General features: G+C 25.8%; 1 protein-coding gene across 1 annotated transcript in view; it reads right to left on the bottom strand.

The window, feature by feature from the left end:
• The window catches only part of LOC132920281 (protein piccolo-like), a 39,839-nt gene that overhangs the window by 17,823 nt on the left and 476 nt on the right, over positions 1-21,540 (bottom strand). Inside the window, exons 2-7 of the mRNA XM_060982533.1 lie at positions 21,296-21,405; positions 20,519-20,718; positions 20,116-20,304; positions 19,906-20,055; positions 18,635-18,731; positions 16,505-16,669 (exon numbers count right to left, since the gene is read on the bottom strand). Coding sequence (XP_060838516.1) covers positions 16,505-16,669; positions 18,635-18,731; positions 19,906-20,055; positions 20,116-20,304; positions 20,519-20,718; positions 21,296-21,405 — 911 coding nt within the window. The remainder of the gene's footprint in view (positions 1-16,504; positions 16,670-18,634; positions 18,732-19,905; positions 20,056-20,115; positions 20,305-20,518; positions 20,719-21,295; positions 21,406-21,540) is intronic.

Here is a 21,540-nt window from a genome sequence, read left to right as displayed (position 1 = left end):
GAAAAGAAAAACCCTACTAAAGGATTTGAGAGCCCTACATTTTGTCCCAACTAATTATCATTAATATGTTCATTGCATAAAATAAACGATTATAATAATAATATAATAATTATTGTTAAACAACCCGAAGAATATGAAGCAGATATTCATTTTAAGTGACTCAAGACTTAAAACCATATACACGAATAATAATTAAGCAGAGCTCTTAATTAAAAAAATAATAAATAATAATAGGTAGTTGTACCTTATACACTACGATCTATGTTCATGTTGTATACTCATTTGTGTAGAAACATAGGAATGTTACTATCATAATTAATATTTAATGTTATGTTCTAAAATATAATAGGTACACCGTGTATTAACATTTAAAAAACAGACTTGTTCAATGATTACGTCAAATTAAAACTAACTACCTATAGATATATTTGTTGTTATACTTATTTAATGAAATACTAAAAAAGAAAATGTTTAATAAAAATAAATTGTGTTAAAATTTTCGTAATTATGTAAAAGAAATTTTAAATTATAATGATTGTGATCATACTTTATTTTGAAAATCTATTATCATTAATGAGAAACTTATTTATTCAATATTACTTACGAACAAATTTGACAACTAACAAAAATTATACTTAAAAATATGTAGATCGCTCCTACATAATAAAAAATGTGGACATTTACATAGTCACAACTTACAGTAAATCAAACAGATAGTAGAATTGCAACTTTAAACATAATAATATATGGGCGTGGTAAAACTTAAAAAAACTTATAAGACATTACGCTTAATGCACTGTCAATATTTTATAAGTATAATTAATAATAATTTAATTTAAATACAGTATTTAATAAGTTAATACCTACAATAAAATATATTTTATATAAATTTAACTCTAAAATATCATAAATTATATACTGGATATCATAGAATACAGAAAAAATAAAATTGAAGAAAGTAATGAATGTATTTTGAAACTGAAATGTGTTTCTATAAAAAAGGAAGCGACCAATTTTGTAATTAAGTTTCAACACGCCACTAAAAGTATTAATTTATTTGGTATATGGTATATTGTTTTAATAGGATTCGTCCATGCATAGTTAAATTTTTTTTAGCTACTTTTACACTGTAAGTAAATTTATATTTCTGCTTATACATACATAAGTCAAAAGTAGAACAGTTTAATTATTTAGATAAAGTTGATAACTGTTATTTATAGTACAAAACGTTGAAATGATTATTGAACACGTTTATATAATATGGGCTATTATTATTTATTGTGGTATCCGAATATCATGAATTATGACTATAAATAACCGTATAAATAATCGAATGGACAAAATAACAGCATGCTATTGAATTACTAATTAGTAATTACGTACATAATTTCTTACTATTATTAATGTCAATACATAAGCGCACGGAAGTCAAAAACCCATAAAATTAAGATGCATTGTAAGACGAACTAGATAGTATTCGACTACTTTTATATAATATTATGTACACGGATGGTGGATATTAAGACTTCGTAATCCTTTCACCATTATTAGAAGTCGTTACACACCGGGAACGAACCATTGTTCTGCAGATGGAGAAAAAAAACGCTACTGACACATTAGGTTTATTCTGAGTTGTGTCATTGGTTGTTCTTTCATACTATATATAAATATATTGTATACATACCTATTTATGTGTTTCTTTTTTTGTTAATAAAAATTAGATTATTCTAATATATAGCACCTGTAATTCTTTAACGATTTCGTGAACGTTCAAAGATCTCGTAATGCCGTAGTCCGAATACAAATATAACCCATTTCCGTGAAAATATTTAAAAGTACGCAAAATACTTGACTACAAGCCACCGAATAACATTATAGATATCGTTAAGAAAACCAAAATAAAACATAACAAATACGTAATCTACTTGATTGCATATGATTAATTAATATTATGTATAATTTATTTTTAGAATTTGGGTATTTTGACGATTACAGATACACTATTGTGGATTCATGAATATTAAATGGGATTAATGTAATTATGACATAAGTGATAATACTATAATAATAATAATAAATAATTATAACATTACGTTATTATATTATGGAAAATTTATAAGATGCCACCTTGATGCCAATCTATGATTGAAGTACGAATAAACGCGAATTAACACTATTCTAACGTAAGACCAAATAACACACTCCCGGACGTTAAACACGCACTAAAAAATCCAAACACCGATCGCAATCTATGTACGAAGGATTTTTACTGTACGTCGAGTGTGTAAAAACAAAAAAAAATTACAAAAAAACAATTAAAATACGTGCACGCTTTTTGCCGACGAGCGCGAATAGCGTTTGGTGACCAACTGCAGTATGCAGCTGCGGAGAGCGGCCGACGTCGCGGTCGTGACGGCCAGACCGTTGCCGGCACTTCGCCGCCGCCGCCGGGCCAGTGCTGCCCGCGGCACGGTAATATCACCATCGTCGTCACCCTATCGCCCGCCCGCTCATAAACGGCCAACGAGGAGCATTTGCGAGGGTCGAGGGGCTAACAGCTGACGCCTGACTGCCGAGTGCTCAGAGTGCTGGCTGTCTGGTTGCTTGCTGCAAATGCAGAGAACATTGAGGATACGGATTACGGCGAATTGAAAATTTACGTCAACCACCGCCGCAGTAGACAGCAATAATTACGATTTAAAACGTTGTTTCTAAAATATACACCGTGATTTTATTACAATAATATTTATCATTCGACAATCATCATATCGTGTCATCGCGGTGCCGGCAACGGTAACCCCGTGCAAGACACGTCTGTTTCGCAGAACTGTGACTTATCGTTTCGCTTTTTCGATTTGCTTCTATCTGTATAATAATAGTTTTTTTTATTTTTTTCGTGTAGTCATTATATCACGCACTCCACGGCAACCTTGAACGCCACTGTCGATAGTCGATGGTATTTTGTGGCGAATAAAAAACCGTCTCCGCTCGACTTGTATACGAGACCCGCCCGTGAGTCATCCTATATTACCAGACGGCGCTGTCTTTCTTGGACGATGACTATAATAATAATAATTATTATTGTAAACAATTTTTATCGGTTCGCTTCGTCAATCCGCTACCCCACTACAGATATCTCATCACCAGGCGACGTATTGCGTCTGTCGAGTGTCGAACGAAGCGGCGCCCCCGCTCAGACGTGCTATTTACATACATCAATATATCCGAGTATCCGACCATAAATGATAATAACAATATATCATATTACATTGTTTATAATGACGCGTGTGACGATCGTGACACTGTGGACTCGAAGGCGGGTGGAGGTGTGGTTCGGATTCGTGGCATTCGTCGTGTTTTCGTGTCGATCGTTATTTTTTAAACGGTGGATGGTTTGGTTGCGAGAAGCGTCCCCCGCGTATTTTTCCAGATACGTAATACACGCAGCATAATATTACGAAAATCAATACGCCAACCGGCCAACTGCCAGGCGATAAGGCATTGGTTGGTCAGTTGTTAGATTTTTTTTTAAACCGGAAACGCCGCGCGTGTTCACCACGAATAACGTGCCCTCCCCAGACTAATGCATGTAGTTATAGTAGTTACACCTAGGAAAACATATAACTTTTTACAGTAGGTATCAGGTAGCGATCAATAACCAATACATATGTAAATTGATTGAAAAAAGAAAACTGTAAAAAAGTTTCACGTTTTTAAATATTCAATCTACTTTATACGGATACCTTTTATCAGCCATTCTCGTACACAGTTAGAGACCACCTCCAACTCTCAATATTCGAAAATGCAAATTTGCGATCGCTAATGAAAGTGTAACTAACTATACTACATAAATTTACAAAATAAAATTTAATTTAGAAAACGTCAAGTCATTTGTAGTAGGAACCGAGTACAAAAAAAATGTGAATAGGACGGTGTTGAGATTGTCTCCGAATATATGGTGATTATTTGGTAAATAGTAAATACATAACAAATATATTATTTTAAAATTATTGAATTTCCATAATCATTGAAATCACTTTTATGTAAACTACAGACAAAACTCAATAGGTAACTCTATAAAATTATTATTAAATTTTTTTGTCTGAGGGGAGGAAGAGGGGGGATTGTATTTAAAGGTTACGGTTTTTTAGCGTGTTATTTAAATAATTTAACGATTTTTTTTTTCAGAAGGTTGTACCAAATGAGTCTACGAGTATATCACTCTTATTATATTTTCAATTTTATTTTATTTGTGATTGCAGTTATAAATATCATAAATTAAGTTAAATTATAATAAAAAAACCAATTTATATATACGAATTGAATATTTAACACATCAGCGAAGCCGGGTTATTCAGCTAGTGTTATTATTTTTTGCTATCTATTAAAATACCAACAATCTTTAAAAAAATATTTCTATGCGAATACGAATATAACTAAACTATTTGTATTACACTGTCATTTCTTAATTTAATTGCAAATTTGAAAATGAAAATACAGATAAATGTTACAGAGCTTTTGCTTTTACTGCTTCGTCATACGCTCTGAATTTAATACTTTTTCGAAAATTATAATTATGCAGTATAATATTGTCTGAAGAATATTGCCAAAATTTATTTTTATTGTTTAATTTTTTTTTACAAATTAAATCTTGTTCTTAATTTATAGAAATAAAACTATACCTTAATATTTTCGTTGATTTTAAACATTCAAGTGTTGAACAGTGTTGACAATAACAACATTTATTTTCAACCAGTAGAGAAGTGATATTGGTTTAAAAATTGAAACAGTCCTAGGTACTTTTTAGTTTTATTATTATGAATGTTGAATACTAAGGTTAGATGATATACTTATCGAAAGTTAACGGTCTAAACTCTAAACTCTAAAGACTATTATGGGAAATTTAATTCTCTACCTCTAATATTTCCAAATATATTTATTTATTATAAAATGGCACACGCCCATGAAATATACAATATAAATATTACCCTAAAAATAAAATAAAATATAACGTCATCGAATCAATGATGGGATCAATAAGACACACATATATTAATATCCAATAGAGCATACACGTTAATTACAATTTAACTACTAAATACGACTATATTAAGTCACGGAAACCCAACCACGGACATACTATTTAGATTTTTATAAATATTGTAATAATTATAGTTTATAATTAATAAGTTTAATTTTTGTCTTGTAGACGAACTATTTAACACGCAAATTGAAAAATAAACATGCCAAAAATGCATAAAAATGTCAACACTAACACTATTTTTCATAATTTAAAAGAACTTTTTACTTATTACAATTCTACATTATATAAATTACGTTATTTGGAAACTCCACCCTTTAAACAAGAATTTAAGATGTTAAGAAATAGGTTTAACTTTTATTTTAATCGAATTAATAGTAATATAATATAAAACATAAAAGTATATTACAAAAATGTTGTAGACCGAAGGGAATATATACAAAAGACACGTGTCGGTATCCCTTTATACGCAGAGAATAGGGATCAATACATTTATAAAATGGTTCATAAATAATGGACATGGCTAGTTTTCAGGGGGATATAACTATTATTGGACAAGTGTAAATTTAAAATAAATAAAATATTCTTTAACAACTTTGCTAACCTTTTGTTCAAACCATGTATAAAAATGAAATAGTAACAGTGTTATGTCATATGACTAAAATAGATTTTTACTAAAACAAATTTGTGCCATATAATCAAAACAATATTGATTAGGTACTACATAAATATATTTTTATTGTATTAATTTACTTAGCTATAGCAATTTATTTTAAAAACTTATTTATCATATATCCTTTTATATTTATAATTAAATTAAACATAAAACTTTTTTAAACTAAATTTAAACATTGCGATGACTAATAATCTCTGAAATTAATAATTATCTCTTTAAAATTATAATCAAAATCGTTATGACACAGAAAATAAAATAAGAGTTATTATTCAGAACATCATACCAATGTTCAATTTCATTCTTCAAATTTTCAACAATACAACTCAATACTAAAAAGATAATGATAACAATTTGAAAGCAAATTTTTTAGAGACAGAAATAATGAATTCCTACAGTTAATATTTAACTTATTTAAATTATTAAGCTACTACAAAGTGCACTTAGAAAACATTTTTGCAGTAGACTGAAGATACTGCCATAAAGCAGTTTTGCCCAACAACACTTTTTAGAATATTTTATGGTACGTTTTTTATGTGTTTATGAACTATATAATTATGTATTATATAACTAAATTAATGCATACAATATACAGTTATGTTAGGAAAATTAATTATTATGTGAAGCATGTATAGAAATTGTTTTTTTTTTAAATATGAGCATTATTATATAGTTAATGTCTATTGATATTGAAATAGAAATCCGTAATTTTATTAACTTAAATATACTATATAGTAAGTAATATGCTATAATTTTATTAATCACAAATTATGGTGAACCAGTAATATGATTATAATTGTCATTTTGACATACAACCCACGAATGCTACTATAAAGATAATTAAAAAAATACTTTTATTCATTCCTAATTTGCACTTATGAGAATTAAAATAAATTTGATTTATGGAACTTAATAAAAAAAAAAACACAAAATTTATAATTAATCGTATTACCGTAATATTACTTATATAAAATATATTCAAAAGGATATTTATGTATTTATCTTTATAATATATCTTCCCTTGATTAAGTAATAATATTGTTTCTCTATAAGATATTTTAATTGAAAAATAAGGACACAACAATCATGAAAATAAGAAAGAGAAGAAGAAAACCAACGAAAAATAAATATTTTTTAAAACAAAAGTGTTGTATTACACAGTTTTTATATTTATAAAGATAAGAATTAAACTAATAATTTAAAGTAAAGAAAAGACGTTGAAAACAATATTTTAGTACAACAAATAATTATACTTACTTTCTTTACGATTTATTTCATAATATTTATACTTGAATCATGATTTTAACATTTTTTTTAGATAATTTGTATTTTATATAGGTAAAAATATCACGACTCATAAGTCATACCAATAAGTTATATAGTTATTTTTATAACTTATAAAAGAAATAAAAAAAAAGAAATCATATAAAAAATTATCCAATTTACTGAAAAAAAAAAATAAGTAAAATAAAGAATTTCAATTAACAAGCCTATATAGATCGTCGTTTGAATAATATCGGACATTTTTTTTTAAAACAGAAAATTATTATTAATAAGAAAACATAGATGGTTTATGTAAGTATGTATTAATTATTAAGTATAGTAACGTTATTATACCCAACTTTTGTTTGTAAAACCCCATACTTTGATATAAGCTATTATAATTGTTTGATGTTATAGGGGGTGATGATCTGATAATTTAACAATGAGGTTCTTTTCCTGACTTATATTAAATTTTAACCACAAATACCTTCCGTAAAATCACATATATAAGGTTTCTCTATCGTGTTCTGGTCCGTATTAGATTTCGTGGCCCTACAGACAACAATATCCACTACATCCACAATACAGGCTAATGGCGACATATGGCAACTAGTGTTCAACGCGTGGAAATGAGTAGATCAGTTGACATGATCTCGTTGGTATATCACGTCAGTTGTTATTATGATAAATATTTTATTGTTACGACTGCTATATAGAATTAAACTAGTAAACTTTTATGTAATTCAAATACCTACACGTAAAAAAACCGCGATAGAATCCGTTACGTCAACTATAGAGTATTGGCCGCAATAATAACGGTATACATAAGAGTATAACAATATATAAATAATCCAATCTTATTTGAGTGACTATCATAGTAACATAATACCCAGGCGATTCAAGTATCTTGTATCTAAGTTAAACCAACTGGCTTACCTAAATTTTTAACTAAAAATTCTTTTTTTTGTAGTCTACAAATTTGTAGAGCATTACTTCCCGTAACTCATAAGTTAAAGTCAGTTAAAAAGTAAAAACATATTCAAATTAATCATTTAATTAATAATTATATATTTATATCTATTTATTAATACTCGTATTACCGAGGTTAGGTTACGGTATACTGACACGAAAAGAAGAAGAAGAAGAAGACTCCTATTGTTGTAATTTGAATATACAATATATATTATAATATAAAATCGTTATTATACGTTTGCAATGTTTGCATCTATATGTTGTCAAAATTTGAACTTCAATCACACATAAACAACTTATATGGCTTTACAGTAATATTTTACTATTGATATTTTTATTCCAGTAATTTTTTTTATGATCTTAAATTAAATTTTTAAATTTATTATAAAAAAAAAAACTGCGTAAATATTCCGGTTTAACCATATCTAAGTTTATTTTCCCGATTATCATTAAAAACATATTAGGTATATTTAAAATATTTTTGACCCCTTTAAGTACCAATTAGATCCAATTTTCTACCAAAAGAAACTATTCTCAACGCTGAAGATTGAAAATATTTTACTGTTTTAAAAGGCGATCATCAAAAAAAACATATTACGAGTATAATAAAACCAACTGTATCGCTTCGCTCAGAATTTGAAATACTTTTTTATATTATTATAAATCACGAATATAATTTAAAAATAAGTTGTTTCCTATTGGCAATTATTTTAAAATATATATATATACATAATACATAATATATATATATATATATATATATATATAGGTATATTTATTATACGTGCGTATACCTATATAAAAGAAACTTCGAGAAAATAGTTTGAAATATTAAAATTTAAAATTGATGTTCATAATATTATAATACAATGTAATCTAAATAATATGTAAATGTAAAATAAACATTTACAACAAGAAATTTTAATAAAATAATTAAAAATATGTTAATATAATATCGTACAACAGAACTATATTTATAAATAAGCCACTTTCACTAATTATAAAATTTAATTATTGCATTCAATTACTTTTTAATTTGAAAACATAAAAAATAAACAATTATATAGTTAGGTAATTAAAAAAGTATTATATTGATATTTAGGAGTACTTAAAACAGATACTATTGTATACTCGTACATGTAATAGCTAATATATTATATATATTGTTATTAATAATATAAGATATACAAATATACAATTATTGCAAATATTTAAATATTTCGTTTATTATAGATTCTGGACGAACAAGGAATATATTTATTAATTTGATTATTTTAAAATAATGACTAGTAGCCAAAGTGATAAAACCAGAAAATTCGCTCTCTGCAATTTTAAAGTAAGTTTCGGGTGTATCTCGTAATCGAGTAGATTACAGTAAAGTATGTTTTAAATTTGAATTCAATAATAAACCATTGTGTACAAAAAGCGATTCTGACCGGAATATTATCAGCAACTATCTTTAAGGATATTTTATAATTTATAATATTACTACTAATAATTTATTTTTTTATCATTTAGTAGTACAGTAGGTTGAATATTTTGGCCGAAAATATGGCATATTATATAATTACTATACTACTTCAATGACGACGATTAATAACGCACAGAAAGTAGAATGGTGTAAAAAGTTTCTTATACACATACATAGCTTAAAATTAAATTACATATTTTGAAAAATTTCATTGTACATACAGAAATTAATAATTTTCGTAATGTTGCAAAATGTCAAGTCTTTATAGAATTAATATTTTTTTTAAAAACAACCTTATGATGAACGTTATATTCAATTTTTAAGATTTTTGGTTAACAAACAAAAAGTATCACAAATAATTCGAAAAATTTCGTATACCCGCAATGTACATTATACTATCTCCGTCTTACCCATATATAGATTACGTACCAAATTGTACGTAAGAATAATCCATTTTATTCTATTATTTTTAATATTAAAGTGGATAAACTTATTGGCTATATTATAAAATTTAAATGTAATAATATTATATTGGGCCCCACTAAAGCTCTTTTCAATTGTAGATTACTAATATACTGTAACAAGCGTCGACTATCAAAATATTTCACACGTTTACTAGCATGTATACATTATTTTATGTATGTATTTAATTTTCGTTTTATATTAGAATTTATAATCATTTTTAACTAATTAAGTCGTTATATGTATTAACAAAATAAACTTAATTGATTACAAATAATCTTTTTTTAAATCTCTACAAAAACTATAAAGTAGTAATATAAAATTAATTGAATCCCTTGGAGAAAATAAAACATTTAAAATTTAAAATGTCACTGGGTAGACGTAGACAGGACTAAAATAGAACAATCGAGCTGGAGTCTTTTGACTCTTCTACTGTTTCATTTTTACTTTAAAATATGTACGCATGCACGTTAGAACTTAGCGTGTTGTATAACTGTATAACTACCGACCACATTACAACATATGGTATAAAAGTGACGAGGTAAATATAGACTTGGTCGATTGAGGGAGAAATTCCATTCTACTATAGTTTTCGAGGAGAAAAAAACGACCATAAAGATAGCATCATTGCATAAACCAAGATGAGATATTTGATAAAGTGCCATAAACACATAACATAAATACAAAATAATATGTAAAATAAGTCACAAAGAGAGTAAATATTTACTTGGATTAAAAAAAAAAAATTAAATACCTGCTTAAGAGTATAATTAATAAGTTATCATAATTATCTGCAATGTATCTTATATTTTAAAAACTCACACTTTATCATTGATGAAATACTTTCTCATTTAGCTGTACCTATACAAGGATAATTTATTTTGATGATGATCTCACTATACGACTGAGGACTCATAATAATTACTTATTTGCATTCTAAATTCAATTTATTTCATTTTATAATACAGAACAAACAAAATTGCAAACTATGATATACTAATTAGTTTAGTTTTAACTCTCTTTCTTTTTTCTCTGTATGTATACAGTATACAGAATGAATAAATGTTGACCAATTTTAGGTGGCATTACTTTAAAATTAAAAATTTAACATCCACATACTAGATACAACATATATCCCTCATATACGATACGTCTTACGTGTGACATTATAATAATGTCGGGATTAAAATATTCAAGCAAAATAACCCTAGATTCAATAGTTTTATTTCAACGTATTTTCATTGATCAAACGATCTATTTATTCAGTGGGGACACTCGGTAACAACAAATTACCCAGGGGCCATATGAACGGAAAAGTGACGTCATTGTTAAAGAGAAAGAGGGTGTTCGTACTTCGAATGCATGAGTCACGAATTGTGGATACTATTAACATGGATCATGAAGGTGTTTGTTTATATTGCGTGCAAACAGAGCATGATTTTTATGTAGATATAGATACTATCGTTTTTTTGCAATGACACATTAAACAACCAGAGAATAATCCTAAAAATAAAAATGTATAACCACATGGTGCGAATTGTACTAAGTCAATGCCTTAAATTATTGCTGTTGTGGAGGTGTTGGTTAAACTGTAAAAACATTGTAAACGTTATTAAAAATCTTGTAGCGTCAAGTATGCGAAAATGTAAGTGTCATAACAATGCGCAACAGCATTAACGATAAATAATAATCGTTTATTGCACAATAGAAAAAGTTTAAACAAAAGAGAAAGATAATAGAAATAAACATGATAGAAAAACAATGAACCAAAAAGAGACTATGCAATTCTGTTTATATATTTAAATATTTTTATTGATGAAAACCACAAGAACCAACACGCAATATAGACTATACACCACTAACTACAAATATCATAAAATATTTATATAACAAAAAAATTATACTTCAGTATAGCGGTGAGATTGATTATTGGATATTGAAAAAAAAATACATTACGTAATTAAATTTGTAAAAATAGAGTTTTTGTCTAATTAATAATTTTTGCCATCATTTAAAACTCATAAATACGAAAATATATAGGATGAGAATTATTATGTACTTTTAACAAATGAAACAAAAATATTGATTAATTTATTTTAATACTATCAAAATAATAATATTATAATAATATTGAAAATTATTCGTTTAATTTTGTTTAAATGTAAATAAAAAAACCTTCAAATAATAATAATAAAAATAATTAGACTATTATAATTTATTAACTATACAGACATTTTTAAAATATAAATATATCTCTGTAATCTTTGTTGAAATTGTGTTGTGCTAGGTATTATAGTTTATAGAAGTAAACTCTCGTAATACTATTATAGTAACAACTAATAAATGTACTATATATTTAGGTATCGCGAAAAAATAACCACGTGACTAAAAAAATCGACTGTTTTTAAATTATATGCATAGGCTGACATTAAAATCTCGTCAATATGTGTTAGGTAGGTATACACATAATTTTTAATTTTTATTATGGTTTTTTTTTAAAACATATAGGTACTTCAATTTAAGAAAACGATTATAAAATATTATTAGTATTATATATAATTTTGTTTTATGTATATTATAGGTACTGACATTGTAATACATATTTATTATGACTAAAAAAATTGACTGTTTTAAAATCAAACATAGACTGATATTGAAATCTCGTGAGTATTTGTGTTAGTTAGGTAAACATAACTTTTATTATAGGGTTATTTTTTGGAAAGTAAATCTCCGAGATGATTTATTAGGAGAATCATATTTATGTAAGAGAAGCAATATAGCAACTAGTTCTCCCAGCGTTGTCGATATAAACAAAAAAGATAAAGGTATAACATGTTCATTAAATTATAAAACATTATAGTTACACAATTTTAAATTTCACTATCAATTTTATTACTATTTTATTAAAGTATGAATCTTAAATAAAAATGCTATAGTCTGCCTAAAAAAATTACAAAAAGATAATTTTTATTAAGAGCTTAAGATCTATATCCTTATATATTGTAAGCATATAATACTGTTGTTCTAATCACACATCCACATGACTGTTATATAGTACTTAAATAATAAAGTGATAGAATAGGGATGTGATAAAAAAAATTGCATCCAACAAAACGTGCTTAGGCGTTTTGATGAGGTCATTTACCGAAATAAACAATATATACAGTTTTAAGTACGTGATATCCGGGTTAATCAAGGGAATGTGGCGTCTAGTAAAAATGTTCGTCGCTAGACGAAATAAAAAAAAAGATATCCATATAAATATACATACAGGATAATTCTTTTATAATAAATAATAATAAACTAAATAAACATTCATAATCTCGAAAAGTACTAACATTTAAAAATATATATAATAATTTCTACATTTTATATTTCATCATATTATTTTTTTAAATTATTTCTATGCATAAAAATTAAATTTCAATCTATTAGTTAATTAGATATATATTTTCAATTACCTATATAAAATGTTATGGTCTAAACGAAAAAATGGTCTGCATAAGAATATTGTTATGAAACTAAAAATGTATGCTGTATTATTAAAAAAAGTTAAAAGTGTAAATTAAAAATTAAAACGATTAAAAACAATAAAATTATATAATTAATTTTTAATTTTTTTAAATTATATAGGATATATATATACTTAAAAAAAGGTTTAAAACGTTAACATTTTTCGACTATTTAAGTGTTAACTGCTAAAAGAATCACACTGTATACTAAGTAACCACAAACGACATACTTATATTTATACTATATACTATACTATACTATACAAGTTATACAACACTCAACACCTACACACGTTCATTGCTCTACTATTGTTTAAAATTGGCGGTCGAATAGTATAAACTATTTTCTGTTCACCGAGATAATATGGTTGCGCCGCAACTACCCGAATGATCATCGCTATGCGAGAAATACGCACATTTTCTTGGCGAACGGAGTAAACTAGTAAATTGGTGCACGGAAGAAATACAATATTAAGTTACCTAGCTACTATCTATTTACTTAGAGAAGAGGTATATAAGTTAGATTACCTATAAATATATAATAATTTTAAATTTCACTATAATACATTTAGAATTGTAGACCATAAATAACAAAATAATACACAATGAGAGTAATCATGTAGTACTACTGTACTTTTTGTATAGGTACTAGTTTAAATTTAATCAACAATGTTTTATGTTTATGAAGTAATGTCTTATGGTTTTTATTTTAAACTACATAAAGTTATAACGGTTTAACGCCTTTAAATATATATATATTATATTATATATGAGAGTGTCACTGTGTTTTCGTTCAATAAATATTTCAGAACTTGGATAGTTCAGCGAACACCTTTGGGCTCTGATGAATGTCAAATTAAGAAAAGAAAAATAAATATTTGAATACGTAGCATTTTAGAACGCCTACATGCTGATACAATGGTACTTATTGTTTTACTTTTCATCTTAATAAACCCCAATAAAATAATATTACAGCTAGCCGCTAGATACCTAGCCAGTAACACTACCATAGCGTATTTGTATTAATAATAAAATAGTTTTTTAAACAAAAATCTGAAAAAAAAACTTGAACTTGTGAAAATTATATAAAAAATTTTTTTTTAAAAAACCAATAACCACTAGCCACTATAGTCTATAGCCCATCTGTCTGTAATATGATTGTATAGTGTATATTGTACACAGGTAGTCACAGTGCGCACTTCCTGTGGTAAAAACACAGATAGTATCAATCGCGTTTGGAGGACATCCTGTCAATTAGGCCCTTATTACTATACCTCTTAAACTCATAAAAACAGTATTTATTGATCATTTGGTAGTAATAATAATAATAATTAAATTTTAGTAAACAATTTAAACACGTATATGGTATACCTATGTGTTATATTTGATTCCATGCGTTATTTCGTAAATCATAAATAAAATCGGTGACGCACATACACGGAGGGGGTATTTTAACTACGTAAGAATCATTTCATACTTATATATTAAATTGTATAAAATATAATTTGAACACTTATGCTTCATGATGAATACAATTTGTTTTCTAATAAGTACAGATTAAATTATCTTAACCTGTTTTTTAGTTAATTTACCTATTAAAATTATTACCTTAATAATGATGGATGCATGATTTAAATAAACCAATGATTTTTACGTACCTATACTACTACTGAAGTATAAATATAAATGTTGATAAAAAATCATGAAAATCATTTTCTTACTTTACATCTTTGAAATATAGTAGCAAGCGAATAAGATGAAGAATTAAATCAAAGTGTGTTTTGAAGGTGTATATTATAATTTATATAACAAGAAGGTTGTTCAAAAAATATAATAGAAAAACTACATCACAAATGATGCGTGACCAATTATAATAGAGATCTGATGAATAGACCTTGAACATACATAGTTTTCTCATGATACCTTAAAAATCATTTAAGAGTGGACGACTTTATGATGGATCGATAAAAATATGTTATAAGTATGTTTTTCTTTAGAAATTTGGTCGAATTACAGAAAGTTGTAGACACTTCTAAATTCTATTAAAACCTAAAAAACCATTATAACGATTCGTATTTATTTTAAATTATTAAGAGCTTTAGCATGATATCTACATGAATACATGATAATGATAAATAGGCGGGAAAAAATTATTCAATTTGTACATTAGCCAAATAAAGACAATTTTATCATATAAGTTTAATATAAACTTTAATAATAATTAATTTTAATATGTATACCTGAGTCCTCAAGAGTAAAGATACTGGAATGATTTAACTACCGTTGAATTTTTGAGATTAAATCGAAATTCTTGTTAAAAATAAAAATTTAAATGTCACCTAAACGTTTAAAAAAAATTACTAATCCAATTATGTGTCAAATCCAATGATTAAACGAAGAATCACTAATATAACACAGACTAATTATAACTAAAACAAATGTAAAAATTAAAACACTATTTGATAGCATTTGATCAATGTCATTTTGACGATTGACAAAGATTTCTGTGAAAAATCAGTAATAAATTATTTGCGCTTAGGTAGGGGACAACAATAAAAATCTTATATACTTTCTGTATATCTATGTGGAAGGAAAACGATCAACATGACTGGTGTACAAAACTATATAGGTACTTATTGTATAGTTTGAATGCCCCCGTCCTCCGCGGTCCGATATAACCAAGCAAGGACATAACATTATAACAAGGTTATCTAGTGAAAATTCTGTGTAAGAGCCTTTTTAAAAAAATCACAATATTTTATCTTGTGATTTGGTTAAAAAATCGAACTAATAAAAAATAAATACAACAAAAGTCAATATTTAAGAATGTTAAATAAATTCACTATAATATGTATATATGTTTATGGATTGATTTTAACAGTATACAAGTGATGGACCCTTCCTTCCCAATAATTGATACTGGCTTTTATTACCAAAATGCAATTTTGTATGGAGTGCAAGTTAAAAATAGCTATTTATTTTTAATATAAAAGCATTGACATTTGACTGGGGTGTTTTTATGTACTGGCATAATATTGAAGTTTAAGAACGGTAAACCAAACAAAATCACCCCTATAATACATGTTATATAATATATTTATTTTACTTACCGTCGGTTTCAAGCAATTCGTTGTAAATAGTTTCTGCTACATCTTCAGATGTTACATACTCCCAAAAACCGTCACTACTCAGTACTAGAAATTCTTCATTTCCATCTAAAACTAATGATCTCATCTCTGGTTGACATGTAATATGTGGTTTGTATTTAACATCACCTAAAACATTAAGCAATACATATAAATATTATAATATAATATTATTATTATTATTATTATTATTTAGATGTCATTTTAAGTATTTTATAATTTCTGAATTATTTAATGTATAATATGTATGTATAGAAGTGTAAAATAGAATAATTTAAATAATTTAAATGTTAACAAAATTGATATTAAACACAATTTTTATATTATATTACATGAAAAAATATACTCGTAACCTACTATACACAAGAATAAGTTTCCAGTTTTTTCTTTTTAATTTAATGGAGATTTTGTTGTAATAATTATTTCAAGTGTATACCAAATGGGTAATATTTGTTTAAATAGGTAATATTGTAATAAGACAATTATTTCTAATTATATTATATTATTTATAAATGTATAGCAGTATTATTAGTTACTGTGTAGTGTTTATCACTTTATCAGTATTATTATGAGTAGTTAATAATATAAAAAGAAAACTTGCAAATTCTTAACACTGCAATGCATTTATACATATAACCAGCGGTGTAATTGTGGGGGGGCAAGAGGGGGCACTTGCCCCCCCTGACAATTTTTTGAAAGCTAAAGGTATATATTTTAATCGGGGGGAGGGGTGTCAGGGTTTTGATAATAATAAATATATTACATTCATTATACATTGCCCCCCCTAGATTTTTTCCTAGTTACGCCACTGCATATAACAAACATCAACATTATTACTTGGCTTTGAAAAACTTAACAATTATTAGAGTTGTTCCAATTGATGTGATAGTTGCTACAAGTTTATGATTATTAACAAAGTAATTCTTGAACTACAACTATCAATGTTGATAAATCAATTATTAATGTTTATTATGTCTAATCACTTACTCATGTAAATTATCTATATCAGAATGACAGAATACATATATATATATATATAATATATACACATTTATTTTTCATAATTTCATTGAAATATTTAAATTCAACATCCCAAGGAAAATTTCTATAGTAGAACTATTTGAAAACGATTTAGAACTTAAAAAATATATTAATGTATTGGAATTTAAAGAAAATAATTGACTACCTCAATAATTCATCAAATTGTACATACTTTTATAATATATATTATATTTTTTTAAACTAATCAACACTAATACACTATAGATTTTTATTAAAATAACTCACCATATTTAATTAAGGATAGGTACAATAAAAACAATACCAAAGTAAAATTCCATAAGAAAAAATTTGAAGTTATTTTAAATTTGTTGATTCGGTTAAAATAATGATAGTAATGTAACTTTTAGTTGTATATTCTATATAACAATAATTAATGTCTGCGTCTATTGTAAGAGTATATAGTATATAATTTTTTACAATAAACACAGACATTAATTATTGTTATAGTTTGACTAAAGAAAACAATACAAAAAAAATCACTCATCAGTGTCATTTTTTAAAACTATACATAATTACTCAAAATAATTAATAATTGTTTTGTTACTAAGATTACAAGGTAATTGCTCCACTATTACTAAACCTCTGACATATTTTTTGTGTTAAATTTTTAATAAGGGGGCTTAATGATTAATTATGCAATGTCAATAACATTTGTAGAGGATTGATGCTATTTTAAAGATAGTGATTGGAAGAATTCCCTATCATACACCTGTTATGAAGTTAAATGTTACTCATTGAAAAAATTGGATTTGGTGAATACACTGAAAATGGTGTTGTAGGACAAAACAGTCATTGTCAATGTTAGTAATAATAAAAAATAATTTACAGAATATACAGTATAAGATTTAGTATAACAATACTATGGTTAAAAAATTCTTTTTTGTAATAATTTAATTTAGAATGTGAGTTTTTCATTAGCCTTGAATTTAATATTAACAGATTTTTACTGTATTTTATTGTACCTACTTATATAATATAGTAACATTATTATATATATATTATAATAAATTAATTTAAAAATATGTGATTTACCTATAGCTCTAGATACTGCCAACTGACCATCTACACGCCAAATACCTTGACATTTTGATATGATTCCACCTTCATTCTCTATTCTTTGAGCTTCATCCTAAAATAAAGGATAACACAAGAAGTCAAAAATTTTTTTTCTTTATGTATTAACATGACTATGATAGTAATAGACAATTATTAATTTTATAATAAAGTACACACCAAACATATGTATGTTTACCAAATTAATGTTGTACTTTAAATAAGAATATAGCATATTCAAACATTTTTATAAACAATGTACCTAATGACATTTTTTTTTTATTGATTTCAATATTTTTTTAATATGTTGTAATGAAATGTTTTGATAAATATTTATTTCTTGATTTAAAGTGTAAATGGAACCGAATGCAATCAATCATCAAAACATAATTTGTATTATTATTATTTAGTGTATGGTTATAAATTAAGCTTTTAAATATACACTAGCAGCTTTTGTAGTTTAATAATAGAATGAAACATTACAAATTATAAAATATTATACTTATGTCCTACATACTACATTACTACAAAGTTTGATAATGTCAATAAATATATTACAACGATAGCACTATTTGGTAGCATTTAATCTATGTCATATAGATGCACTTGGTGTGTACTAAAATAATTGATTTGTTGGAATTATACATTAAAAATTAGGAATGATTTCAAAGGACACATGGAGACTGAGTAGAAAAGGTTAATTAATAACAAAGTACATAAATGATTTCAGTAAGCTTTTGGATTAACGATACATCAAAATTAATACATTAAGATAGCAAAACACATTAAGAAATTCTTTCTATAGAATAATTTTTTTTATTATGTATACAAATACTATAGATAAATTAACTATTCTTATTTGTAGTACAATCACTGTTCCTGATGGTTGTTTCAATCACTTATATTATCAATACTATGTGTTCTGACTAGTTAACACTAAAACCAATCTATTAAATATGCTATAAATTCTTGAGAACATGGTAAAATAGTTTAATTTTATTGTATTTTCACAGAAAATATTTTTTACTCTAGCACGACACTATCATCAGTTAATAAGTAAGTATTTATGTTGACATTTTGAAATTAAAAGAATAAATAATTTAAAAAAAAATTAAGTTTCAAAATACCATACATTTTTTGATATATCGAATGGCATTGTTATACTATCCAAAATTTCAGAAATGGTATTAGGAAATACAAAAAAAAAAAAAAAATACTATGATTATAATTTTTAGAAAATAATAACATACATATCTTTCTGGAACATGTTTGTTTACCAAACTTAAAGGAGTTCCATTTTTCCACAATGTAGCAATTGAATCACCAACCCATGCTACATAAAGTTTTTTCTCTTGTTGCCTATATAATGCACAAACAGCAGTTGTGCCACTTACTAAATTCTGAAAGAAAATGAATATCAATTTTAAATGTGTTCTAAGACAAAATAAAATTAAACTTACATATTTTTCTGTTTTTTGTGTAAAGCCTTTATCTGTAGCAAAAAATGCTTCATATAGTGCGTGTTCTGGATCAGTTGGATAGTGCACTGACTGTACTAAAAATTGATGTAAATACATTGAACTATAAACAGCAGCATCTAAACCATTATGTCCATCATATACCGCATAAAAAGAAGCTTCACCAAAAGCCTGACACACAATTTTAACATTATTAATATAGTCTTGAAAATTTTTTGAACATATGTATAATGGGAACATAACTTAAGACATTTTGTTGATATAAACCTTTATAATATTGATTTATTATTTAAAAACACATATTTTTTTTATGATACTTAAGCACTAATTTATATTATAACTATTATACAGTTAATAATTTAGTATTTTGAACCATGACGCATACCTTAACATCAAACAATGTATGCAAATAAGGAACAACTGATATATAATCTTCCATTTGTCTTCTGGTATTTTTTAACACAAATGATGACCACCACACTGGAGTTGATATAGGTTTATGATATGGAATAACAGTAGCATGATTTAAACAAACTTCATTCAATTCTCCAATAACTCGCTGCATTAACCATAATGCTTGATAATCTAATGTAAATATAAAAAAAATATGTATAATGGGTGGGTAGGGTATCGTGTAATGGATTTTGTATGATAAAAAGTTTTTAATAATATTTATAATATTTATATTATTATGAAAAAAAAATAGATTATAAATTGTAAAGATTATTTCTATTAAAAACTGAAAGTATTTTTATTTTTTTATTATTAACTTTCAGTACTTATTCAGAAATTATAATTACATAAAATAAAACAAAAACTAAATTACTGAAAACCAATACAAAATCTGAACAAAATCAGTCATCAAAATAAGTGAGATTACAACTTTTATGACAGGTTTGAAATTAGTATTAATGATAGATGGGAAATAACAAAAAATGTTAAGAGATTTTAAGGAATCGAAGCAAATTAAATTTTTGGCGGACTATATTGAAAAAATGTGTGAGAAATTATACATTTCGATTCTCATTGAAATGTAATGTACAATGTAAAGAATCATTAAGATCAAGTTTGTTAGCATTAAAATTTAATAATTACCCACAAGTAGTAGATTAAATATAAAGAAAATTGTTATGATTTATTATATTCAGAAAAAAATACAAACCCTCCTTTTCAGGTCGGTATCCAAATAACTTTGGTTCGGCTGCCCACTGGACTCTGAGATTGTTTATAATTTTTTGAGTTAAAAATACAATGAGATCACTAGGACATTTTCTGTAAAAATAAATTAATAATCATAAAATTGACATATCAAGGATATAAGAAACACAAGTGTCCAATATAAAGCATAATCTGTTAATAAAAAACAAAGACAAACTAGAAACTGTCTTAATAAAGTATTTACATATC

This window comes from Rhopalosiphum padi, chromosome 2, assembly GCF_020882245.1.
Source record: "Rhopalosiphum padi isolate XX-2018 chromosome 2, ASM2088224v1, whole genome shotgun sequence".
In the NCBI taxonomy this organism is placed as follows: domain Eukaryota; kingdom Metazoa; phylum Arthropoda; class Insecta; order Hemiptera; family Aphididae; genus Rhopalosiphum; species Rhopalosiphum padi.
The sequence above is the reverse complement of the archived record's forward strand: the minus strand, read 5'-3'. Positions and strand labels throughout refer to the sequence as shown.